At 36.7% G+C, this 26525-nt stretch overlaps 1 protein-coding gene across 1 annotated transcript in view; it reads right to left on the bottom strand.

The window, feature by feature from the left end:
* cntln (centlein, centrosomal protein) overlaps window positions 1–26525 on the bottom strand; it is a 119200-nt gene that overhangs the window by 12261 nt on the left and 80414 nt on the right. Inside the window, 11 exon segments of the mRNA XM_051115796.1 lie at window positions 1740–1925; window positions 2277–2326; window positions 2329–2413; window positions 2637–2763; window positions 4523–4620; window positions 7157–7318; window positions 13771–13988; window positions 15236–15311; window positions 17720–17795; window positions 18780–19261; window positions 24889–24986. Of these exon segments, the coding sequence (XP_050971753.1) occupies window positions 1740–1925; window positions 2277–2326; window positions 2329–2413; window positions 2637–2763; window positions 4523–4620; window positions 7157–7318; window positions 13771–13988; window positions 15236–15311; window positions 17720–17795; window positions 18780–19261; window positions 24889–24986 (1658 nt within the window).

Below are 26525 nucleotides of genomic sequence, written 5' to 3'. Positions count from 1 at the left end.
TAGAGGTCCACAACGTGAGAAAATTCCTGTGAAATTTAGATAAATTGGTCAATGTGAACTTTCCCTTTTGCTTTACATTTACATACACTACATAAACATTATTAAACCTGCAACATTCAAAATTCTCCAGAGGGATGCCCAGCTCATCAACAAACTGTCAAAAGAGCCTATGACTTTATTTAAAGCTTAATAGATATTCACTGTCACTAGTCAAAGGGTAGATTCAATTGACCTAAGCCCAGCGCACAGAAAAATCCGGAAAGAGATTAAGTGAATTTATCACATACTCTGCACAGCTCCCCTGGCTGCTTCTCGAGAGCCAGCCGAGCTGCAGGATAGTGTGATGGGGGCCAAGAGGAGAAGGGCTCTTACCCACAATCACCCTAGCCACAGGGCCAATTTACCACTTCTCTTGCAGAGGAGAAGGATTAGAGGAGCGGAGGAGAAAAATTCCTCTTTAAATGACTTACCTGCATTAAACCACGCTGGATTGTATTAGAAGATAAACTACTGAGGAAATTACTGAGAAAATAAATTAGACTTTATCTTAAATCTTTTGTGACATTTGGCATTTTTCACCCTCAACACTACTTGAACGGGGAAGTAAATGTTTATCAGCAACACAAGTAGACGCTGGATATGGCTGTGTTAATGAGGTGTCTTAATGACTGCATGTTATACTAATCTAGCACGCTGTCTTAAAGATGTCTTTATTATTGCAACAAGCATTTAATGCAATTTGAACTATTCCTCGAGTTTAAATGCATCAAAACCTTCCTGTTGCACCTGCGCTATAACACACTACATGTTATCAATTACTCATGGCCACATACATTTGCATAATTCAAACAAAGCTCTTCGGTGGATCCCCAAATGGCATTATAATCATCCCAAAAGATCCCTCTTGAAGCTTCCTGACAGGATGGCATGTTCAAAGCTCATCAATCCATGACAGGGGGATGTAGGCCAGAGAGCTGGGCCGTCTACTGGGACCATCATTAACACACTAGCAGGAATCAGCTACAGGTTAACTATGTTGACTATACAAAACCACAGGCTACAAAAACACGCTGACTTTTGACGACAGATTTTTGCAATGGAATTTTTGAATCAAATCCATATTTTTTTTTTCTCTAGGGTCCACGTATTGATCATGCCTCGTATCTTAACACCCCGTTTACACATTCTGTTTCAGGTGATCTGATCACAAGCGGAGAGTGGTAAATAAAGGTGCAAAATTTGCTGTGATCTGATCGCTTGAAATCACATTCAGAAGATTAAAAAAAAATGCAAATAACCTTGTTGCATTTGTAATGTAAAGGCTATTCTGTCCTGATATTCATTAGCACAACAACGGCCACCTACTCACCTGTCAATCAACCATCATTTTAAAACAATTTTACTGCTTACACGCAACTGTTATTGTAAAAAATACGGAAAGTATGTAATTCTTCAAAATGCAGTAATGTGAAAAATCACACCTTTTTTGCTTCAATTCATTTTCTTTACTTCTCTTTTTTCCCCCTCTAACCTATGTGATTGATTTTGCCGATTTTGATCGAACCTTCGAAATCCAATCACAAGTGATCACAGGTGACACATCTGAGAAGCATGTTACTGCCAGGTGTAAACAGTAATATGTATTGGTTGATTGGATTAATCAAGACCAAAATTAACACCAAGTGTAAATGGTGTAAAACTAAAATAATGAAAAACTGAATGTTTGACAGTTCAGATACCTCAGTGAATGTGTGGAACTGGTGCAGCTGGGACTCAACGAGGGCGAGTTTTCTCTGCAGTGTTTCCAAAGCCTGAGAGCTCTGCTCGGCCAAACCATGCATCTGTTTAGACGCAGTCTGCTCTAGCTCAGCCATGGCCTGATCGTGCTCGCTTATGCGCGCCTGGAGGATGGCCACTCTCTGCTCCTGGGGACACGCAAGCAGAAATACCACCAAAATAAACACACTTAAAATAACTTCCAACAATTATTTAATAAATTAGGACATTACACTACAGATACATAACAGATGTCTAAAATAGATATCTAATATAATAACAGAATCAACCCACAGATCAATAGCAGAAGATGAAATAGGGGCAAAATATGGCATTGGGGCTAAACATCAAACGAGACCGATGGTAATTGGGTGAATAATGAAAAAAGAAAGAAAGAAAGAAAAAAAAAAAAAAAACTAAAATACAATGCAGGATAAGTACCAGAAAAAATGATTGAAGTAACATTAAAATTACTGAGTGATGTATAGATGCTCTTGAACCTTTTTCTGAAGCTCCTCTTTGAGTTTTTGGTTGGTTGTCTCGTGCTGTTTTTTTCTGCAGTGGCAACTGTCAATCTTCTCTTTAGAGAGTCGACCAGGGCTTTCCGGTTAGTTGACTCATCAGTGAGAGATTTTATCTAAAAAAGAAAAGCAATTGTTATTAAATAAGGCTGGGGTCGCTGAGACCGAAAATTCAATTACTTCAATATTTTTAAACAGACAGTGAAATGTGGAAGCCTAGGAAGTTCAGACTCTGGATGAGTGACACAATCAATAACGGCAGAGAGAATAATTAATTCCAGGTTGCTCCAAGGCTGTTGCCATGGCTAGTACAGTATCTGTTGTTCGAGCAGGACCTACTTTCTTCTCCAAGTCTTCAGTCACTGCTCTAAGGCTCTTCTCAGACTCTTGGCAAATCTTTAGTCTGCACCTGAGATCCTCCACCAGCTGCCTTTTCATCGTCACATCCCTTTCTAAAACCCCAACCCTGTACACAAACATATGCACACAAACATCAGTCGTTTTTTTTTTTTTTTTCTCTCTCCAAGAACAGACCATTTTTTTGTGGACTCGCTCACTTTAAAAATTAACAAATGGAAATGAATAATTAAACAGAGAGAAAACAAATAAAATGCCAGCAGTATTGTAACCAGATTCCTTCTAAATAGTTTAAACATCTACACATCTCTGACATATAAAAGTGTTGGAATATGTTAACATTTGAGGGCTGCTTTATGGACTGCCTCCTTGACCAGAGCTGCTGTAATGATGAGTAAAGGTCCTTTTTAAATAAATATCCTCAAATTCCAGAGAGAGAGTGCCTGAAGCAAATGCACTGAATAAATGTGAGAGCTTCTTATTGGAGTGACATTAAATTAAATAAGACCGGGTGGCCTGGGGAAATGGAGTCGGGTTACCCAACAGCCATTAATGAGAAAACCCATATTGACCCCGCTGTAGAGTGGACGAAGCGTTTCTCCTGTTGACTTACAGCCACGCTTCACTCATCCTCCCCCACTTCACTCCATCTTTCCCAAAGCTCAAGAGAGCAAATGGCAATTAGATCTATAACATTTATTTTAGGGGTAAGCTCGCCCAAAAAGAATAGCGGGATGGTGATACTGATGACTGGCGTGAGCCTCAAAACAGCTCCTCTACAGGATGCCTGGCTCGCTAAATCGTTTGAACGCTTTCCTTCGCGCTCTCCGCTTTGTCTCTTTGGTGTTGAGGTGCTAGATTGCTAATTCAGAATGCATTTTGGATGCTAATACAGTTGTAAGTGCTTTCATAGATCATGGATGCACAGTTTGCAGTAGAAAACAAAGGAGATGAATACATTTATGATATGGAAAGACAACAGGCGGCACATGAAAGGCAGGCCTTTATGAATAAGGCAGAGACCTCTGCGCCGGATATTGACTCAGGACATGGCAGCATGCTTTGAAATTCACTTTTTTTGAAGGCAGTGCAGCAGATGTATTTTTTACAGCGTCTAGACATGTATTTCATTTAAACAAGCTGCGTGGCGTAAGGCGGCTTCTGCTCACAGGGACTCCTCATCTGTGATTTCACATGTTGTCACAGACTGGCGTGAAACCCCTGAGTTTTACGTGTCTGCGGACACACGCTGCGACTTTCACACACTTCTAAGCATCAACATCTTGGAAAAAAGCTATTCTCAATCCATACCTTTGTTTTCCAGTAGAGATGTGAACATACTTCAAACAAGATCAATTTTTCTTGAGAGGAAAAATTGCGAAAAACACAGTATTGTCCTTAACTGCAGAGATTTCTGCACTTGTTTCAAGCAAAACCTCACTAAATGTTTTATTTATTGTAACAGCCATTTTTCTCCCGCTACTGAGATGGCTCGAAATGAGTGACGCCGAAAGAAAGAAAGGAAGGAAGTCAAGAGGACAGGGAGAAGGCAACCAGTTAACACAACAGACTGTCAGACTCGGTGCCCAGGGCAAGACATCTTACGACAATAGTGCATAACTACATGGGAAGGAAATTACACCTCCTCTCACTGTCTCTTTCTGTCTGCTAGTATGTATCTCTATACACAGCCAGCTTTGTGGTTTTGAAAATCTACGAATGGTGTTGAAGTCTGCCACATGGTGGAATCAGACACTGCAAATGTGACCCAGAGCATGAGAAAGAGAAAGAGAGGGTGAAGAAGTAAGTATACCTCAAGACCAAGAAGGAAAGAGAGGCAGTCAAGAGAGGGGATAGAGAGCATTTACCTCTCGTGCAGTTCCTTCAGTGTCTGATCTCTTTCATCTAACTGAGCCCTCAGGCTCTTGTTAGCAGCAGTGTGTTTGCTCATCTCACTGCTGGCATTCTGTGGAGAGAAAGAGTCGCACATTTATCCTATCATCTGATATCCCATCGTGCAAGACTCATTTATGAATATTGAGCCATCGGGATGCTTAATGAGGATGCTGTTTCACATCTGTTTCACAGAAATATACACATCTACATATGTCCTGTGTATGGGCATATGGTTGATCATGTGACATTAATTTTTTATTCAGATCTATGAAGTAATTAAAATAGAATGCACATTTATATGTATATTTTTGTGACACTTTAAAGCAAATGTTTAGGTGGTGTAACGTTCAGGGAATAGTAATAAAGAAGAATGTTTCATTAAAATAATAATTAAAAAATAGTTAAACTATGTACAATGGTGCAGTATTTTATTTTTATTTCTTAAAAAAGAATAATAATAATAATAATTTAATTACATGGAAATCTTTAAAGAAAAAAAGTTAGCCAAATCAAAGTCAGCAAAATACAGGAAACCTGTTTGTTATCATGACAAGAGAACCATAAAGGAAATAATAAACAGGAAATAATAATTTCTGTTTCAATAATAAATCACAGAGAGGACCCCTGTAGAACCACATGACTGAAAACCACGTCAGTATTTTTTATTTGATATTAAATTATATTAGATATGCTGACCTTTTTATGAAAAGGCAGAGTTAAGTAACATGAAAATTCATAATTAGCAAACAAACACACACACACAAAAAAACTAAATAAACAAACAAAAAAAAAATCTAAAATTTTTGTCGTATATCAAAGCAAAAATAACATTAATTTACTTCATGGTTATACGCTGTGTCATTTGTTTAGAGCCATTAATCCAAATTTTGTAGAAAATGGTGTAAACGTTTTTCAAAAATAGAAAAGAACAGAAAAAACGATGTCTGCATTTTTACGAAAATGCAGAATTTGTCAAATGGAGTAACATTAAAATTCCAAACAAACACACCATACAAACACACGCACAAACACACACAAAAAACAAAACAAAATAAGCTAAAAAAATTTTTCATTAAATGATTATGGCGTGCACACAGTAATTTATCAAAGCATGAATGAAATGAATTTACTTAATGGTTATATGCTGTGTCATTTGTTTAGAGCCAAAATTTGTAGAAAATGTTTTGTAAAAATAGAAAATAACAGAAATACAATGTCTGCATTTTTAAGAAAATGCTGATTTTTTTTTTTTTCCATTTCTCCTTTTCATCATCTCATAAGACATCCTTATTTGTCACTAAATCTTATATTATGTATTGTAGCACTGTATATTTATATATTTATCATTTATAGCATTACTTATTATGCTGGGTTTTGATCTATTTAGTGGCACATTTGTTCAACCTCTGTGAATGTGTGTCAAGGTAAGAGGCACACGCAACTCTGAAAACTCTGACGACAGGTTGAGTTGGTGGGATGCCTGTGATCATGTGAATGATGGATATTTGTATGTGCACCTTGTCTTTAGTTGAAAGGAATAGAGGACTCGTTTATGTAGCACACATCCTGACTGCATATAACACACACCCACACACACTCTCCTGTCTCTTGAACATGACACTACCATTGAGACCAACACAGAAATATAAAGAGCAGTGCCAGACCCCATATTTCAATTTGCTGATATTACAGACCAAAAACTTGTTTATAGGGAAAAAAAGAAAAGAAAAAATAAGAAAAAAACAGTGAAAACATACTTCAAATGGAAAAACTCAAACTTTATATTTCAATGCATGTTTGAACTCTTGTTTCAAGTTTCAGCCTTTTTGTTTGTTAGTTCTGGCCAACAAATCCATAGCAAATCACGCGTGTCTTAATTTAGCAATACACAGACTGTATGATTAATGTAAACTATTATGTTATAATAATATAATAATACGTTTAATTAATAATATTTGTATTTTTTATGTAAAATATCAACAGTGAGTTCATTTTCTCATCTTACTAGTCTAAAAATGGTTGAGAAACTACTGCACAGGAAACATAAACAAATAATAAAATTATTTAACATTCTTAAATATTTTAAGATGGCTGAATAATTGAAAAATAATACCCACCTGAGGTGTAAGAGCCACTCTGCTGAATGTCGTGGCCGCATTATTACCTCAGGTGTGCATTATTTGTCAATAATTCAACGGCCTATCGTTAGTTATTCCTTATTTATATTATATTGTATTCTATTATTTTATATTATATTGTAAATACCTTGTTTCCTAATTTTGCTTTCTAACAAACCTGACATTGTGTGTAAATATTATTGGCCTGTGAATAATTGCTTGTTATGCTCCTCAGAAATCGCTTTGGATAAAAGTGACTGCTAAATAAATAAATAAATGTAAACGTAAATAACAAATACAAAAAGATCCATTTTGTTTAGGCCTTTATAAAGAAAATACTTCCAAAAAAGTGATTTCACAATTCACTGTCATGAACAATGTCTATGTATGTTATGTACTGATGCTAGTCATCCCACACAAGTTACTGTTTTAATCTATCAATCAAATGTATAAGCTGAACCTATTGAAATGAAAATAATTGTAAGAGACCTTCAGTCGGTGAGTGAGCTGTTTAACTTGGGCCTGCAGGCACTCGGTGTCTATAGCAGGGGGGTTCATTGACGTTTGCTGCCGTATACGTCTCCACTGCTCTAACTCCATCTGCAGAGACGTCTTCTGCTGCTCCAGACCAGCCAGCTCACACGCCTGCTTCTGCTCACCAACACACAAACAACGAATAAACAAATCCACATGTAGGAGCTCTTACAACAGCTGCGTAACAAAGGAGCAGATAAATATCAATTAAGTGAGCAGTATGACAAAAAGGCAAAAGTCTGATTAAACATTTTCTGCTAAATTTTATGATTAAGGAGCATTTTTTAGGCTCAGGACTACATAGCAATTTGTGATTAAAGCCCTAAATCCGATTAAAGCTGTATGCTAATAAGGAGGCAGATCATTCCTCAGTTTTTCTGTTGATTGTCAGCCTTAATAGAGCCATTGTCGGCGCATCCCAGTGCACTCTGGGAGTTTATCAGCACTGCGTAGAGCTGAAAGCTGAGCACTAGGGCTAATTGCTCTCTCACTCACTAACATACACAGTTACTGCATAGAACTAAGTGAATAACACAAAGCCCTGTTTGGGGAATAAAACCACAGAGTTTATAACAACACTCAGTTGTGATACTTCACCCTCTGTCCAAACATAATGATTTCTTACTGCACCCAGCATACAATATGGGGCAAATCGGAGGAAAACTTCAACACACAAACATACGCACACAGTTTCTTGTGGAACATCTCAAACACAATTCATACAACTGCTGATATCTGGTTTCTGACCTTTTAATAGAACATTTTCTCTCTCTGTCTTTTTTAGGTTTGTGCTAATGAAAGACATGCCGGCAACACACTGAGAGGCACTGATGGTGTTTCCAGTAAACTGAGGGCTTATAAATGACCCTGCACTGGAGGATCATGTGGCGTTCTGTCTACATAGAGACACATCCTTTGGTCTCCTATAAGCTGTCCTATTAAGCACAGGTTTTCAAATTTTTATATGCCAAGGACCCCAAGATATGATGATACCCCTGCGAGGGACTCACTTCCAAAAATATAAAGTTATTAAGGCTGTCAAACGATTAATCGCATACAAAAAAAAAAAAAAAAAAAAAAAAAAATTGAGTTTGCCTAATTTGTGTGTGTGTGCTTTGTGTAATTATTATGTATATATAAATACACACAAATGAATGTATATATTTAAGAGAAATATGTTATGTACAAAATATTTGTATTTATATATAATATAAATTATATAAAAATGATAATAAATACATAAACTTGTAAAAAATTCTTAAATATATACATAAATGTGTTTGCATTTATATAATTACACACAGTACACACAAATATATTAGGCAAACTCAAACTTGTATTTTGTATGCGATTAATCGCGATTAATCGTTTGACAGCCCTGAAAGAACATTTTTAAGAGGTGTAAACATAAAAATATACCTTTTTATGTAAACTGTGGAAAAAAAGAGAAAAGATTGAGTGTGACATTATAGAGACAAAAATATTTTCATCTTACAAGATTAAATCTTCATAAACTATTATAAATTTATGAATTCATTTTAAATTCATTGCCATTGTACTGAAGTCAAAAGAAATTCTAAAAATATTAACTCAAAATTATTAAGTAAGCTGTATAAACATTTGGGATAAATACAAATTACGAAATAAGAATACAAAATAAGTATTATTCTGTATAATTTGTATAGTATAAACATAATTGTTACACATAATTAACATAATATCTATAACAGTAATATAACATTTGCTAAAATGCTAAAAATAATTGTGCTACACATATTTAATTAACATCTATAATAATTTAACAGTCTTAAAAAATGCATTTAGTCTCTTTCTCTCAAATTGCACGTGGACCCCAAGAACCCTTTGTTAGAATTTTTTGTGTGAGAATGCTTGAGCAGACGGCTTCTACAGATCAGTGATTTACGAACTGCCATGACCAGTCAGTCACCTGGAGCAGTAAATTAAACTGTCAAGCTTGTTAGAATCCAGTCACACTCGTCTCTCTCACCGAACTCGGACGAGATGTGGGGAGGTTAGTTTGGCTTAGCGCTAACAGCCTCTGAAAGCCTCGCTGTCAGAAGAGAAGTCTAATCCTGAGGTAATCCCGACCCTTCCTAAAAGAGGAACATGGACTACACCTGCAAATTACGCATATTACAGGCCCGGCCTGTCAAACAGGCTGTCAAGTCCCTCCGCCGTGGTGATAGGAGAGGTTCTGCCACACTATGATTAATCCCACCGCCATGATTAATCTGAACGGCTCAAAGGTGTGACAGCAGTCTTCACGCGAAAGCTGACCTGAGTGGGGGTAGATAGGTGAATGTGTCTAACCTGTCAAAGTACATCAAGTGTACTTCCTCTGTCAAGCGTCACAACATGAGCTCAGATTCACAACACATTCAGCACTTTTGTCACCTGCATTTATTGTGTCACAGCACCAGCTTGTGGTTGGAGCACTTACTAAAATAAAAAATGTTAATTCTTTATTTTTTAAGAAAGGAAGGAGTGAGAGAGGAAAAAAAGGAGAGACATTGGCTGTAAGCTCCTCAGGGATATGCACTGTGATTGACTGATGAAAGTGTCACTTCACTGTTGAGCATGTGTTCCACTTAGAGAGAACAAGAAACACACACACACGCTACAGCAGATGCATTATATCAGGCGCTGCTAAAACAACCATCAACCGCTAACACATGTAGGGAAGCGAGAAGCCATTCAACTCATCTAATATACATCACAGAGTCTGTAATAAGAGATCCATTCTCTGCTAATACTGCATATGACATCCGTGTGATCACTGCAGGAGCTCTGTGACACTTCAACTCTGGTACAGCAGGACTACTCTGCTTGTAGGTTTAATTGAACTTGCCCATTTATCACAGGAGCTTTGTCTTTTCTGCCTAGACAATATAATGAGAGAGAGAGAGAGAGAGACATTAAAATGAGCAAAATAAAGGATCGATACCAGACCACAAAGGGCACAGGGATCAATGTGAGCTGAGAGTAGTGACACCCGACACGAACACTAATACAGAAGAAACACAGACTCTCACTCACACAGGGGAGGAAAAAAAAAAAAAAAAAAAAAAAAAAAAAAAAAAAAAACACGACCCAGAATTTGCAAATGAATAAAAGCAATGTGCAACTTCGCTGTTCAACACAATTACAGATACAATAATACAACAGAAAAAAGGCTAAATTTAGTCAGAAATGTTATATAAACAGTTATATAAAATAAATATCATACCTGAAATCACAAGAAATGCACAATTGTGTGTGATTTTTATGCAACAGCTTAATTAACAAGAAATTTAAATTGAATTTAAATTAAATTAAAATTTTCCTGATAATAATGTACAGTAAAATTTGTTCCAAGAAGAAGAATCAACTTTTGCATAAAACTGACTTCGAATTTAGGAGCAGTTTACTATGCTGTGGGATCAGACACCATTCTAGGTGAACTCATGAATATACACAAGTATATTTGCATTCAAAGATGCAGAGCTGGATTTGACACCCAAGCGTTAAAATCCACACTATTCTAGCTGATGGCGTGATGGTGGGCTGCTGTCTTTTACCCTGGCTGCCATACTTAGCACTGGTGGAGCCTTATATCAACTCACATCATATCAATATTTGCCTCACTGCCTAATACGTATTAATGTGTTTCCCTCTCCATTTGTCTGCATTACTTTATCGGCACTTACAGCCGGATTCACCAAACCACTGGGCACCCCATCGGCCCATTACCAAAGAGACTACCCAAAATATTATGGATCAACTACACAACTAATCTTTCTGTCAGTAATATGTTTGGGAAAAATAACATGTTAATTTTGGTGATATTTCTTGTTTAATTAGATTTTTAAAAATAATGAAATTAACATATATAAATATATTTTTCTTTTAATCTGGATGTAACTATTCTAATGTTCCCCATATCCTTTAGCTGATGTTATAGGGTCAGTTTTACTAACAGCAAACTATCTTTTGGTGTTAAAACTGTACTGTCAGATTTTACTAAAGACGCAGTGAAGAATTAGCGCCGAATAGGCTTGGACACCGTTATTTTTGCACCTAACCATATTGAATATGCATTTTTAGAAGTTTCCTTTTCAGACACCAAATTTATGGGAGGAGAGTTTTCAAATTAATCACGCAAGGCATTTTAATGGTTGCGCTCGTCAAATTACTCGCATTTGCGCCATTATTTAACGCCCAAAAAATCCATGTCTTAAACTATTTTGCACTTGAAATGGCTGCCATTATTGAGGCACCACAGAGAACAGAGAGCCTGTGTTAGAAGGGAGAGGATTTTTTTTCACATGTATTAATTTATTTGCAATGCCAGAACACATTATTCAATCCTATCGTTTGCCAAGCTATGTTATATTTAGTTTGCTTCAGGAAATAAAAGACGGAAACCTTCTACTAGGAGTCATGCAATACCAGGTCTATCAAAACTTCTAGCAAACCTTCATTTTTTGGCCTTCGGTTCTTTTCAGTGTACTGTGGCCTTTTTATGTCTTTATTTCCAACTACGCTAATTTGCGCTGGGCTTGCTATAGTGTGTTGCATCGATATGTAAATGAGATGTTGCGTTTGTGTTCTTTAAATTGCGCATTGTTAGTAAATTGCAGAAATTTCCCCTTCCATCAGCGCTGTTTTGGAACTAATTTGCCCGGTTGAGTAAAACTGGCCCATAGTATCTTAAAATATTTAAATCAAGTCACTCAAAGCTGTTAAAATATTTTCAACGTTCTGTAGTTGTTAATAAATTCTAAACAAAGACAATCTGACCATTTGCAATTTAGGCCTGGGTTTCAGTTCTGCTTTGCTTATTTAATGGTTTATAATTATCCCCAGAAATTAAAATATCAATAATAATAATTTTGGGTAATGCTTTAGATTAGGGAGCACTTTTTATTTATTTATTTATTGGACTTTATTGAAAGAAAAATCTTAGTTAATAGTAAAAATTTATGTGATAGTGGCTTTCATCCACTTAGCACTTAGTAAAAAGCAGTCAATAAATAAATATGTAAAATATTATATATGTAAAATATTTGCTGTTGTTTTTGTTCATGTCTTTGTTGGTGTTGTTTCCACATCAGTTTGGAGAATGTGAAAACATATGAATTATTACAAATTATATGTTACAAATAATGTTGCAATTAATTATGTTTAGTTAAAGAAAATTGTGTGATTAATTATTTTTAAATCAATCTACAGCAGTCAATACTGAAATAAATTCTGGTTAAATTAAAATAACAGACTGTTTAATGACTGTTTTGACCAATTAAGGTGAGCTGAGTAGGATGTGTCTGGTTCCTCCCAAGGTGTTTTCTTCACTCTACAGAATTCTGTCTGTCCGTTGATTCACAAGCCAATAAGAGAAAAAAGCAACAAAACTCTCAAATGAACACAAACTACACACGCAGTCATGTTCCACACACTACTGTGATTTTCATCACCTAATCAGACAAGAGGATCAAATCTGGACACTCCACCTTCAGCCAATTAAAGAGGGTGATCACACTACAGGGCAGCAGGGGGCAGCGTGCGGGGGCACTCAACCTGCTGGCCTTTCACCACTCCATTAATAATGCAAACTTTTGAGTCAAACAAACAAACAGTCATATATGCGCATGTGCAAACACACACACACACACACACACACACACTCACACTCACACTCAAAGTGTCATTGCAGCAGGGTGTGTTTTGGAAAGAGAGATGGAATGGACACTAGGGCGTTCATCTTGACCTTCTGTTCCATTCAAGAGTCTTAATCAAATCTCAGATGGGCTTGGCATTTCCAACTGCACAGTCTAACTGGAGCCAACACATGACACTGTGCATGTACATGTGAAAACAAACAGACATAGATATGAGCATTATAAAGTCTGTCTCCACACATCACTAAACCAATATGTCCAGACAATTTTTAAGGGACCAAACATAAATATTCGACAAAAATATTTTTATGAGAAACTAAAGAAAATTGTAGAAAATTAAATAAATAGTTAAAAAAATGAATATTATTTAAATAAATAGTTTTTAAAAATGCAAATATTATAATATATAAACTATGTCCCTAAGTACAATTCAAATATTGTACTTTGTTTAATGCAACAAATTCAACACTGTTAAATATTAACGATAAATGTTTTCATTTATTAACCCTTTTCCTTCTTTTCTAAGAGGCCCTTTTGGCTGTCTTTCCTACAGTCCATAGTATTTCCATCTTGACCCCAAACATCCAATAATCCTACAAGTATGCTAGATTGTGTGTATTATATGTATATAGTATGATAAAGCTGTAATGGCTAAAATTTGAAATAAACCATTACATTAATATATCATTACTGTGTACCTTAAAGCAACTTTTTTTTTCTCTCCAAAAAAATTAATTCCCATTTTTTTTAGATCAATGTTGATAAAAAGTTTCTTAATATAAATAAATAAATAAATAAATAAATAAACAAACAATCAATCAATCCCGTATTTCCTTAAATAGCCCCGGGAGTGAATAAAGTGTTAGTGGAGTGGCTCTGGTCCCACAGTACCTTTGAAAGCTGCTTGCTGGCGTTGAGTTGCTGGAGAAGGGAGTCTAACTGCACTTGAGTTTGCACATGTTTGTGGTTCTGCTCTGCTGCAAGCTGCTGTGCCGCTTGTTTGCCTGCCTGTAGAGCTGTGACTTGCTGCTGGAGGGACAGAAGACGCTGTTGCAAAACAGCATGGGACTTTGAAATTCTTTTCTTCCTGATCTTCTGCAGAGAGGCACCTGAGGGTGGCGAAGAGGACACAATGCTACCGTCAGTCTCTTCCAATCTGACAGTTGATACTTGGGTTGTAACGACACTTTAATTCTGCCTTACAGTACAAAATCAACAGAACAACGTCATATCCACAATATCTACAACCACTGCTTTATTTTGAAAACAAACAAACAAACAAAAAACTGTTATTGTGACTGTTGTGGCTTTAATATTTATTTAATTTTAATATGTTATTACACAAAATAACATATTTATGTCTATAATTTATTAAAGGCTACTTTAATATCTTAAATTCTTTTCATGCAGAATTGTGTTTTGGTTAAACCCTTGAGTCTTCATTTTCACAAAACAACTGAAGGAAGATTTTGCTTCAGCAAAACGTTAATCTGAAGTTATGTCTTCAATAACAAAATAAACAATACAATATAGAGGACTATGCATTTTGTAATTGTGTGGTTTTCCCATGCCCAACATACTACAAAACGGACATCATGGCATGCTAATGTGCTCTTGTTCCTTAAAAAAATCTTTTGAATTAAATTTTCCTTGCTTTCAGTTAGTTTTATTCTACCATTCAAATGTTTAAATTGTCTCTTTCAATGCTCACCAAGGCTGCATTTTTTTTAATCAAAAAACTAAAACAGTAATTTGTATTATAACAAATTTTTGTTTTCTTTTAAATATATGTACATATTTATATCTATCTATAGTAAGTGTAAAAGTCTTCACGGTCACTTATAATCAATTTAATGCATCCTTGCTGAATAAACATATTATAAAAAATATTATTAATAATAGGCATTCAAGAAGAGGATTAGGATTTTGATTTTAAAACTAAAATGTCCCACCAAAGTGACTGACCCTCTTATTCAGTATGTAAGTAACTGTCTGTAATTTTTTGACAATAACATTTTCTTTTCTACTTTCTTATAGATAACTATAAACAATGTGATGTTTTCATTTGTTTCAACCATCCAGTGTCAATTTCTAACACAAATGCAGTAGGGAAGAAGAAATAGCAGGAATATTTGGGCAACTTTTTTTTTTGTAAACAATGATTATCTTAACAACTACAAATAGCATATTTTGCTTGAAGAATGAAACTAAAGAGAAACTGTTTCTAGATTTATATTATGTTCAGTTTTCTATTCTGCTTTTTAAGAATTTATGGGATAAGGCTTGTACAAGCAATCAAGAGCGAACAATCGCTCATTATGTAAGCGCTTGAGCACAGTTGCGTCAACCAGGTTACCTTGGAATTGGATGTTTCGGGTTTGAGATTCCTCGCCAGGCCTGTCTGTAGGGCAGATCAGCATGTACCTGCAGCCCTGCAAGCACGGAAGAGGTGGAAACACAACACATGACACAAAAAGCTGGGGCAACAGTTTAACATAACGTAACATGGCGGCTCACGGCAGAGTGACACAGAGGAAGCGTTTGTAGTCACATCAAAGAGGCTTTGGCTTTTCCCCTCGTTTGTATCGAACACTATTTAAAAAGGTTTTGATCAGTCTCTCTCTCCCTCTCTGTGGGTTTGATCACGGATTTATTCAGAAGCTCTTTAGTGTGACACGGGCGGCGCAGTGCTCTGCTCCACTGTCACGCCGATGTGAGCCAGCACGGTTGACGAGTACACAGAGGCATTCAGGCAGGATCTAAGAGAGGGCTGACAGCTGTAGAGCTGAGAGGAAGCGAAAAGAGGAGAAGATATGGAGCTTCCATGTTCCCTGAGGGGATGGGGGAGAGCCAGTGGAGCCCTGAGAGTCTGTCGAGAAGAGATCGCACTTTACAGGAACAGACACCTCTGATACGCATCTCCCAATCGACACAGCTGCTTAAAGTCAAGAGGAAAATGTGTTTTTTGAACTCTTCACTTCGTAAATGAAAAGAGGCAATTTCAAGGTGAAGAGCATAATTTTTTTAACTATAAATAAGCTATTTGTAGATTGATTCTGTTCAAAAGTTTTAAAACGTAGGCACTGAGGATACAGCAACATTGCCTCAACCAATTACATGAGCTTAGGCCCGATCTTTGAGTAGACATCATACCAAAGCTTTCTGCCTTGAATCACTTAGAGAATTATTCTTTCCAGCAGAAGAACAATAAAAACATTGACCAAAATTCATCCTGACTTTAAAAAGCTTGAGCATTTAAAGCAGTTGACACATTGACCACAGTTTATATTGTTCGTCCTTACTGGTTAAGGGTGGGGTGATTTCATTACACCACATTTAATATGGCATCTACTACCTACCGAAAAAAAATTAATTAATTAATTAATTAAAAAAAAAAAAAAAAAAAAAAAATCACAAATATTGTTATGCCTAAGTGAATGACATATGCTCAAAATAATATACATACATGTCTATATGTGCATTTGCTTAAATAGGTGGCAGTCTAAGGTCTTTTTGGCATAGTTTTAGAAATTAAGTAACTGTTATTCTGTAGTAACTGTATGCTCATTTGTAAAATAATTCTTTCCACCTGTAAAATAATTATTACCATTTCTTTTCCTTGTATCTCTTTACAGTCACTGTATTAACACAGTAACTTGAAAATATGACTTTGTTTCTAGATGGAATGACCAAATAAATAAATAAATTAAACTTCAAGAAACTGTGTAAAGGAAGCCAATCTGAAACTGAAACTGACTAGACTGAAATTTGGGCTATATCTAAAATCTGAGTAGATTTTTTAAAGTAATAACTTAGCCACTTTTAAAAAAAATGGTTAGATATGCTTAGGAAATGTGTTTTATGAATGTAATCCAGACGTACTACATTAGGCATGTTGTCATTGTCATGTAGCTTACCAGCGTCAGCTGCATCGATTTACTGCCATTTACAAATCTTCTCCCATAGCCTCATGGGATAGTAAAGTGTCCACGGAATGCACACTTAAGAATCTTGCCGGAAACACTAGGTCATCCCGTGAATACTGTTTATTGCCTACAATATAGTAGGGAAGCATGCAATTTCAGATACAGCCTAGTTTGCAGGATGCAGTCTGTTTGGACGACCAATGGCAGACGGAGGAAAATTTCAGTAAATTTCCGTACTTTATTTCAAGCTGTCCTTGTTATAGTGTAATTACACAAACATAAACCGAGTAATATTAATTAACAACACATGCCTACTCTAGCATTAGGGTTGGAGTTTGGTTTAAGGTGAGTTGCTTATAATTATGCATTTCTTACTGTTATTACTATTGTAGGTACATGTAACATATAGCAAGGACCATAAAATAAAGAACCTTTAGCCATTATTCTCGCAGTTGTTTCATGGAATTACATAATGTACTTCACCTTTAAAACATCGGTAACACTTTAGTATAGGGAACAGTTCTCACTATTAATTTGTTGCATATTAGCATACCTATTATTAACATATTGGCTGTTTATTAGTGCTTATAAGGCACATATTCTGCATGGCCATATTCTACATCCCTAATCCTGCCCAATACATAAACTTAACAACTACCTTACTATAAATAAGCATCAAATTAGGAGTTTATTGAGGCAGAAGCCGTAATTAATGGCTTGTTAATAACGAGAACTGGAGCTTAAAATAAACGTCTTTAGTTATTGTTAGGTCTTTGTTATGAATCTTATTGAAAACAAACATACTGATTTGTAGGCAAATGACACAGTCATTTAATCTGAACACATAATATAAAACAGAAAAGAAGAGAATACAGCAAGTCATAAAAATAATTGAAACATTTTGTGTAACAAACCTTAGTTTTCCTAGAAGCTCGACGAGTCTGAGCAGAATATCGACTTTCCAGGCTGTCAGAGAACTCTTCACTGTCACTGCGGAGATAAAGTTGACTTATTTACCAAGATAACGAGATATTTGGGACTACTATGAGACATACCATATGAGAGTGGTTAATTAGCAGAAAAGCAGACAACCCAGAAACTTAAACACCCATGTGTGGTGTGTAGCTCAAACTGCTGAAGCCCAGTTGGGACACTCTAAATGCTGCGGCATCTCATACAAGAGCCTCTTGGAGACAGATTTGGAAAGCTTCCAGCATGCTGTTCTGTTAGTAGTGGTGCATTTGGGTGAAATAAATCTGAACTGGTATCATTGGAAATCATCATACCATCCATCATGCCATAAACTCTGATGCAGGAGATGACATAAAACTTTCATGAAATAATTATGGAAGATTTTGGAGGATGTTAAACAGCTTGTAGACATCTGGTAGAAAGCCGAAAAGAGTCATTCAAAATTTATCCTGTTAAATTAGAGAAAATATAGAAAGAGGAGGAGAGAAGGGAGATGCTGGGACCATAGCTGAATAAGAGTGTCATAGGAAAACTCAATTGATTGGCCAGAATTTGCCTGGGACTCCTCCTCTGTCAGGGATGAATATGCAAAGGAATCACAAATTAAATTAACCTGCCAAACTGTCAATTTCGGGGCTCATGACGTCGGGAAAATGGCATTGGGCAGAAAGTGAGGTGCTGCAGGCGGGTTCAGGTGCTTCCTGGCGCCGGTTCAACTCGGCTGCTCAGAGGTGGCTAATTCTACATGCAAATTTCAGTCAATAAGCTCCTAGCAAGACATCCCAGGATAATTCAAAGGATCTGATTTTTTTTTCCCTCTTTCTGCCCCCCTCTTGCTCTTTTTTTCTCTTTTGAATACCAACTAGACAGAAGCTGGGATTCAATCACCCGTTTGCTTGTGTTTTTGCATATGCGTGCTGTCCCTACAGTCAGAAAAATAATGAGAGTGTGAGAGATGGAAAGCGAGAAAGAGACAGGGATGGTGAAAGGTGGGGGAAGTACCTGTCTGCGCTCATGTCCTCCCAGTCGTCCTTGGCGGGACTGTCCATCCTGTTCAGTGTCGAGCGCATGCGCGTTCTGCTGGAGGCGTCGACCCAGGGTGTTTTGGACCTGCTCTTGTTGTTTGCCAGTGTGGCGGCTTTTGACCTGCGTTTAGCTGCGGACCGATGAAAATCTCTCTCTGCTCGAAGGACTCCCAGTTCCTGGCGGAGCTTAAGCAGTCTGTGTCTGGCCTGAGCAGCCGCTCTCATTGCCTCCTTTGCCTGTCTCTCAAAGCTCTGCATCTGGGCAAGCAGTCGGTCCCGTTCTTCTCCGGCCTGGGCCTCTGCCGCCTCCTTACGTTCCTGCAGAAGCTGAACTCTGGCCTGCAGATCACCCCGCACTCCAGCCAACACTCCGTTCGCTTGCTGTAGCGCCCGGTTGTCTTCTCGCAACCGCATGATCTCGCTCTCCAGAGAGACCATTTGACTTTGTAACTGCTCTATCTGTGGAAGTACGCAGAGGCACATGCACAGCAAATTATCACCTCATCTTTTTGAGACGTTTGTGCTTTAAACTCTCATTTGGCCTTTATGGAGAGGGTCCGTTCTGGGGCAGGCGAGCAGGCACTCTGTGATTCCCCCCAAATTTGTTACTCATGGCTAAACATAAAAGAGGGCCATTTAGGCAGCTTGTCAAATCCTGGTGGAGGGTGTGAAAGAGAGGAGGGGATGCCTGCTGGGTGTATACCCCCAGGCAAATCGCTGCCTTTTATTTAGCACTCTCGCAGCCGTACTGCCGCAGCACACCACCTTTCAAACAACATTAGGCCCCTTTACGGCTGGCTGACAACGACTCGCCCCCCTCCCACAACTCCATCAAAAATTATTTCATTTATAATGCGTTTGCAGGAGCACATAAACAGCAGTCTGCCCCTGTGGGTTATTAAGTTTAACATGGTGCTTGTCATTCGGTAATAAAGGCGATGACAGCCCCCATTACACGACCATATGGCAGCTGCTGGCACCGCTCACAATGCCATCATCTGCTCCGAATTATTCCACAAACCATTTCATTCCTCTGCTCAGAATGTTCCCCAAGTCCTCACCAGCCCCTCCAGCAAGAACCAAGCTAAATGTTGCTTTAGGGGAAGTCAAGTGCTTTTGAATAGAGTGTGAGCTTGATTTGCTCAGGCTAAATACTAATGACAAATGATTTGCCTGTGTTAAATGAGTGAAGGGCCTGCTGTCAAACACCAGCAGAGTCAGCGAATACAAACGGAGTAGTGTAGTTTCATTCATATGAGTCTTAAGGGTGTTTGCTGTGCTGTTGAGGGCCTAAACGAGCGATCCGTACTACAGGAAGACAGGTGGCTTTTACCGCTGCTTTACTTTAGTACATTAGTGTTTTTTTTTTTGTTTTTGTTTTTTTCCTCTGAGCACACCCATTGTTATAAACTGTTATTTTGCATGACCTCCATCCAGTTTTAGATCACTGGGCAGAGTGAGCTCTGCATGTGGCCTACTTGCATTAATTCAAAATAGTTACGTACTGAAATAATTCTTTAATAATATAATTCTTGCCTAAAATCAAAACCAATAATACAGGATACACTGAAAAACAATATTTTAAAGTTAGACTTTAAAGTCTCTAAACAATTCTAAAGATTACTTTTTTTGTTGTTCCTACTTCAGGTGGCATTACTACCAACAACATTCAATTACATTTAAAAAAAATTAAACTCTGTATAGTTACACACACAATTTTACAGATGTATAAATTAACTTTTTATTATATAGTTTGATTTGTCGTGATGTAAGAAACACCATTTCTGATTCCAAGCTTCTAGTTTTTTCAGTGAATACTATCTATACTTAACTATTACAATGTTATACTACAGCAGTTTCTGAGCACAGTTATTTATATCACACATTTAAAGGGTTAATTCACCAAAAAATTAAAATTAGCCCATGATTTACTCACCCTAAAAGCATCCTAGGCGTATATGACTTTCCTCTTTCTAACTGTCATGTGCGCAAGCTGATCCAGACGGATGATGTAGGACATATGTGAAGCGCATCGGCTGGTGAGAAGTGCCGAACGTGGAAGCGCAGAGGACAAAGCAAAACAAAACACTGGCCATGAATTAGAAGTACAAAACAAGGATTTGTAAAGATGTCGGAGGATTTCGGCATTAGCCAAGAGGAGATTTTGCTTCCTCTGCTCCTGTAAACAAACTTTGGTTCTTGCAAGACTAGCATATTCTCTGCGCATACGTCCTGTGTCATCCACCCAGAACAGCTTGCATGCACGACAGCGTAAGTTAGGAAAAAGTGTTTATAACATTTTAATATAGTTATTTTTCTTACAAAGATGCATCAGTTCACTGCAGGAGGCCTTTATTCACCCCCCGGAGCCATGTGAGGCACTTTTTAATATGGATGGATGAGCTTTATTGGACTTCTTTTGGACTGTTGAACAAAAACACCCACCCATTGCCATTATAAGGCCTGGAAGAGCTAGGACATTTTTTAATACAACTCCAGTTGTATTCGTCTGAAAGAAGAAAGTCATATACACCTATGATGTCTTGAGGGTGAGTAAATCATGGGCTAATTTTAATTTTTGTGTGAACTAACCACAAAAAAAACACAGTGTACACTTCTACTCTCCAGGCTCACGGCATCCCGACACCAATATTGTAACGATTCATAAAAGATGCATCACTTTCTAGCAATCTGAGATTTCGGCATAGAGACAAAGGTCAAAATTTTTTGGTAGCATTGCAGCGCACATTGTGGATATATTAGCAATGTCAGACTGAACAGTTCACCAAAAAAATAACAATTCTGATATAATTTACTTACCCTCAACTTGTTGCAAGTGAGTTTTTGAAACAAAAAAAATATATACTATGGAAGTCAACTGTTACAACTGTCAACTGTTTGGTTACCGACATTTTTCAAAATATCTTCTATTGTGTTCAACTGCTGAAAGAAATGTATACAGGCTTGGAACAACTTAAGAATGAGTAAATGATGACAGAATTTTCATTTTTAGGTGAACAACTCTTTAACAAGCAGATTGTTTATGACGTAATCCCTATGAACTAACAATATGTTTAAAGCATTTATTTATGTATGGTAATTTATACATATGCTAATTGATTTTTAGCATTTTAAATTGTATACATTTATATTAGTTAATGTATTATAAACAAACATGAATTAACAATGAACACAGATAACCTAGATTAAAGGCATAGTTCAACCAGAAATGAAAATTCTGTCATTAACTACTCACCCTCAGGTCGTTCCAAAACCCGTAAGACCTGTAAGACCTGTAAGACCCAGAAGTTCATCTTCAGAACTCCATAGACAGCAAGGATCTTACCATGGTCAAGGCACAGAAACGTGGTAAGGACATTGTCAATATGGTCCAGAAGAGTTGAACTGTTGAATAAAGTAGTTTTTTTTGTTTTCTTTGCATACAAAAAGTATTCTTGTAGCTTCAAAAAATAAAGGTTCAACCACTTACACAAGGGCAATTTTAAAGATGTCCTTACTATGTTTCTGTGCCTTGACCGTGCTAGGACCCTTGCTGTCTATGGGTGGGTCAGAGAGCTCTTGGATTTCATCAAAAATATCTTAATTTGTGTTCTGAAGACGAACAAAGGTCTTACGGGTTTGGAACAACATGAGGGTGAATAATTAATGACAGAATTTTCATTTGTGGATAAACTACCTCTTTAATAAAGGTTAAAAAATTGTTACTTGAGTTGCTTATGCACAGCTATAATCGAGTGGGGTTTTACAGTTGAGGTCAAAAGTTTACATACACCTTGCAAAAATCTGCAAATGTTAATTATTTTACCAAAATAAGAGGGACCATACAAAATGCATGTTATTTTTTATTTAGTATTGACTTGAATAAGATATTTCATATAAAATATTTTTACATATAATCCACTAGAGAAAATAATAGCTGAATTTATAAAAATGACCCTATTCAAAAGTTAACTTATGATTGATTCTTAATTCACAGCTGAGTGTTTTTTAGTGATAGTTGTTCATGAGTCCCTTGTTTGTCCTGAACAGTAAAACTGCCTGCTGTTCTTCAGAAAAATCCTTCAGGACCCACAAATTCTTTGTTTTTTGTTTTTTTTAGCATTTTTTGTGTATTTGAACCCTTTCCAAAAAAATGACTATGATTTTGAGATCCATCTTTTCACACTGTGGACAACTGAGGGACTCATATGCAACTAAACTATTAGAGCCAGGGGTATACATTTTGAACAGAACTTCTCTTTCATTTGGATAACTTATTTATCTTATTTTCAAATGATGGCAAATGATACCAAACGCGCCCCATGTCTCTTTGCTACAGTAACAAACAAAACTTTCAAGTGTCTGATTTACAGATAAAACTTGTGCTCTTATTTCAAGGTTGATGTTAATGCTGTGGTTATTGTAACAGCCTCTTCGTACATTTCGTTTACATTATTTTTGCTCCGTCCATGCAATGAATGCGCAGCCTTCAACAGCTCAGGTAATGTTGACGATGTGAGCCATTGAAAAACTACAAAAAAGAAAAACTACTTTACTACTTTACTCTACTTTTTATTATTGGCCACGAGTACTAAGGAGAGATCACATTGGCTGTTCAATAATATGTGAGAGCTATACAGCGCACAAGCACAATCCCATGACAGGTGGTAAATAGTGGAGCCCGTGAAGGACAGAAGTGAGAACACGAAAAACGCTATTCAAGGTCTCTATTAATTCATGCCCTTTAATGTCTATATATTTTGAAAGCACTGAATCGCTATAGAAATCACAATTCATTTGATTATTAGTGTTTTAAATCGATTACTGTTGATGATTCACAATTCAAAAATCCATGTTTTAACATTGATGCATATGCATCCTCAGGGTTTATAATCGATGCATTGAGATAACAGGTGAATCGTTACACCCCTACTCACCACGTCATTCGAAGTATTCATGTCTTTCTTTCTTTGCAGCTTCAAAGAGTTCTAAACAATCCCAGGCGAGGAATAAGGGTTTTATCTAGTGAAATGATGTGTCATTTTCTTAAAAAAAAAAAAAAAAAAAAAAAAAAATATATATATATATATATATACACACACACACACACACACACACACACACACACACACACACATATATATATATATATATATATATATACTCTGTACACTCCGGTTCAAGACAGTTAGGCTATGTTGAAAAGCTCCCATATCATTTTCTCATCCAACTTCAAAATCATTCTACATCGCTGTTTTACATTTTTTTTTGTAAAGGGTGTTTTTACACGTTCACTTTGTAAACACTGGGTCGGTACTTCTGCATGACTGCATGACACACTGCATGAAAGGTAATTTTCAAAAATCCATAATAGGAACACTTTAAATTTACCCTGATCTTCAAATTCAACTCTTAATGCACTGGGTTTCCTTCTGGAGCATGAGCGTTTGAACAAAAATCAAAAAAAGAAAAAGAAAACACAGCTGTGGATAATTCAGGTAACAAAACAGTATTAGGCATCATATGTAAACTTTTCAACAGGGTAATTTTTTTAATTCAAATATTATTTTCTCTTGTGGACTATATGTAAATGTCTTTTATGTAAAATATATCATTCAGGTCAGTTCTAAATAAAAAATAACATGCATTTTTCTATGATCCCTCTTATTTTGGTAAAACAATTAACATTTTGCAGATTCTGCAAGGTGTATGTAAACTTTTGACCACAACTGTATGTTGTCGAGCTACTGTACTGTCCAAGTATATGAAAGAACGTATTTTGAATACACAATTTTGAACATTTGAAAGATAAATTAGACATCACACATCACATCTGCATTTTGGAGAACGAATGATTACTTTAGAGTTGATTAAAGCAGTTGATTAAACTACTTGTGTTTAAAAAATAACTGTCAATTAGTGTTAATGATACTTATGTATTAACCAGTTTTAGCAAACAGATTTTTTGTAATCTTTTTATACATTTTATGTCTGGCAATAGTCTGTGGCTCTGCACATGATGCAAGAAACTGTGACCTTAGATCATTATTCTTCACAAAATTGGCTTAACAGCCAATGACTGGTACCTTCTTAAAAGTCTGTTCCACTCTTCTGGCAGTTGTCTTGATGGGGGTGCTGCTCCTTCTGACCTCGTCCTCCCGCACTTCTCGAAACAGTAGCTCTGCTGAAGGAATAAAAACCCATACTGTCACCTGACAGCCACTTTCCCTATTCAAATCAATTATCATTAATGACACATAATTTCTTGTCTTTTCAAAGGTCTATTCAACTGATTGAGCTCATAAAGAGGCCTTTAATGGACAGACTTAGAAAAGGGACTCGTAACCACAAATCAAAACCTTCTGACCTGAAGCAATCATGCAGGTTATTGTAGAGAAATACAAATTAATTTTAAGGGTAATTGTCAATGTATGATGGAGTTTGTGTTTTTGACTTCATGGCAGGAACTTTGTTGCTATGCTTGTTTAAAGAGGAGAAAATAAACACATTTGGAGAGCAGAACTTTCTCCCGCCTCGGGTTAATAAAAGTTTCATGGTGAATGTGGATGCTCATTTGTCGAATGAAAATGTTGTGAAATATTTACAGTCAGTTTTTTTTTTTTTTTCCTGAGCTGACCTTTGGACAGAAGCAAGGCTGAAATTCTAGTGAGTCGCAGACCTGTCTTTCTCTGTAGCCTCATGCACACACTTGCAAAAAAACAGAAAACAAACGAAAAAAAAACAAAAAAAAAAAACAACTGCTATTCACCTATTCACATGTGCATGCATGCACACACACACAGACACACAGACACACACACACACACACGAAGATGCTCTTATTTGACATGGCTAAAAAAGTTAAGCCCTGAATGTTCTCTTTTCAGATTTAGAAATGACACTTTCAAAATAAAGGCCCCGATATACTTCAAGCAAAATAGAAAAACAAACTGGTGTGTTGTTATTTTGAACAAAATCAGGCCAAAACAAAGTTTGGAGTTTGTTCTAGGAGTTCAAAATAGCTTCTTTGAAAAGTTTACTTTGGTTGGTAAGCGTCTTTGAACTACCATAGGTATGTGGTGATTATATAATAGGTATCTGTGCTCTGTGGCTCCACCTTCTCTTATGTGGAAATCTTTTCCAGTTCATTTCTTCTCTTCAGTCTGTCAAGTCAGATATTTTTTCGCGTTTATTACTGCAAAGCCACTTGTTTTAAAGCAATCTGTTCTATAAAGGACCGTATAAATAAATGTGATGCGACTTGACTAGAGTGCTAAACTGCAGATCTGGTTTAAACATCCACATCTTTCCGACTAGATGCTTTCTTAACTGCTGTTTTCTCACCGCTGTGATCTTTGTTGTGCATTTATTTTGTTACTAAGATGAAAGCATGCAGCACATATTACATATTCACCCAATCAGCTTTCTCAGCAGCGTGGGCGGTGTCGGGATGTTTGCAAACAGTATACCACTGCAAAGACTTCCAACTTCTTTTACCCCTAAATGCAGATTGAACAAAGAATTTTGAGTATATCGGACAGGCCTTTAGGCTACCTCATATATCCAGGCTTGTCAAGAAAAAAGGGGTTGTAACGCCTGGACAAAAATGACACAAAATTATAATCCCTAACACCTCACACCTAACCAACAAGCCAACCATGAGAGTCTATAGACCCTTCCCCCGAAATGCAAGTAACACCAAAAGGATAGAACAGACATCTGG

The sequence above is a fragment of the Labeo rohita genome, chromosome 1 (genome assembly GCF_022985175.1).
Source record: "Labeo rohita strain BAU-BD-2019 chromosome 1, IGBB_LRoh.1.0, whole genome shotgun sequence".
Taxonomy (NCBI): domain Eukaryota; kingdom Metazoa; phylum Chordata; class Actinopteri; order Cypriniformes; family Cyprinidae; genus Labeo; species Labeo rohita.
This window is presented reverse-complemented; position numbering and strand designations above follow the sequence as displayed.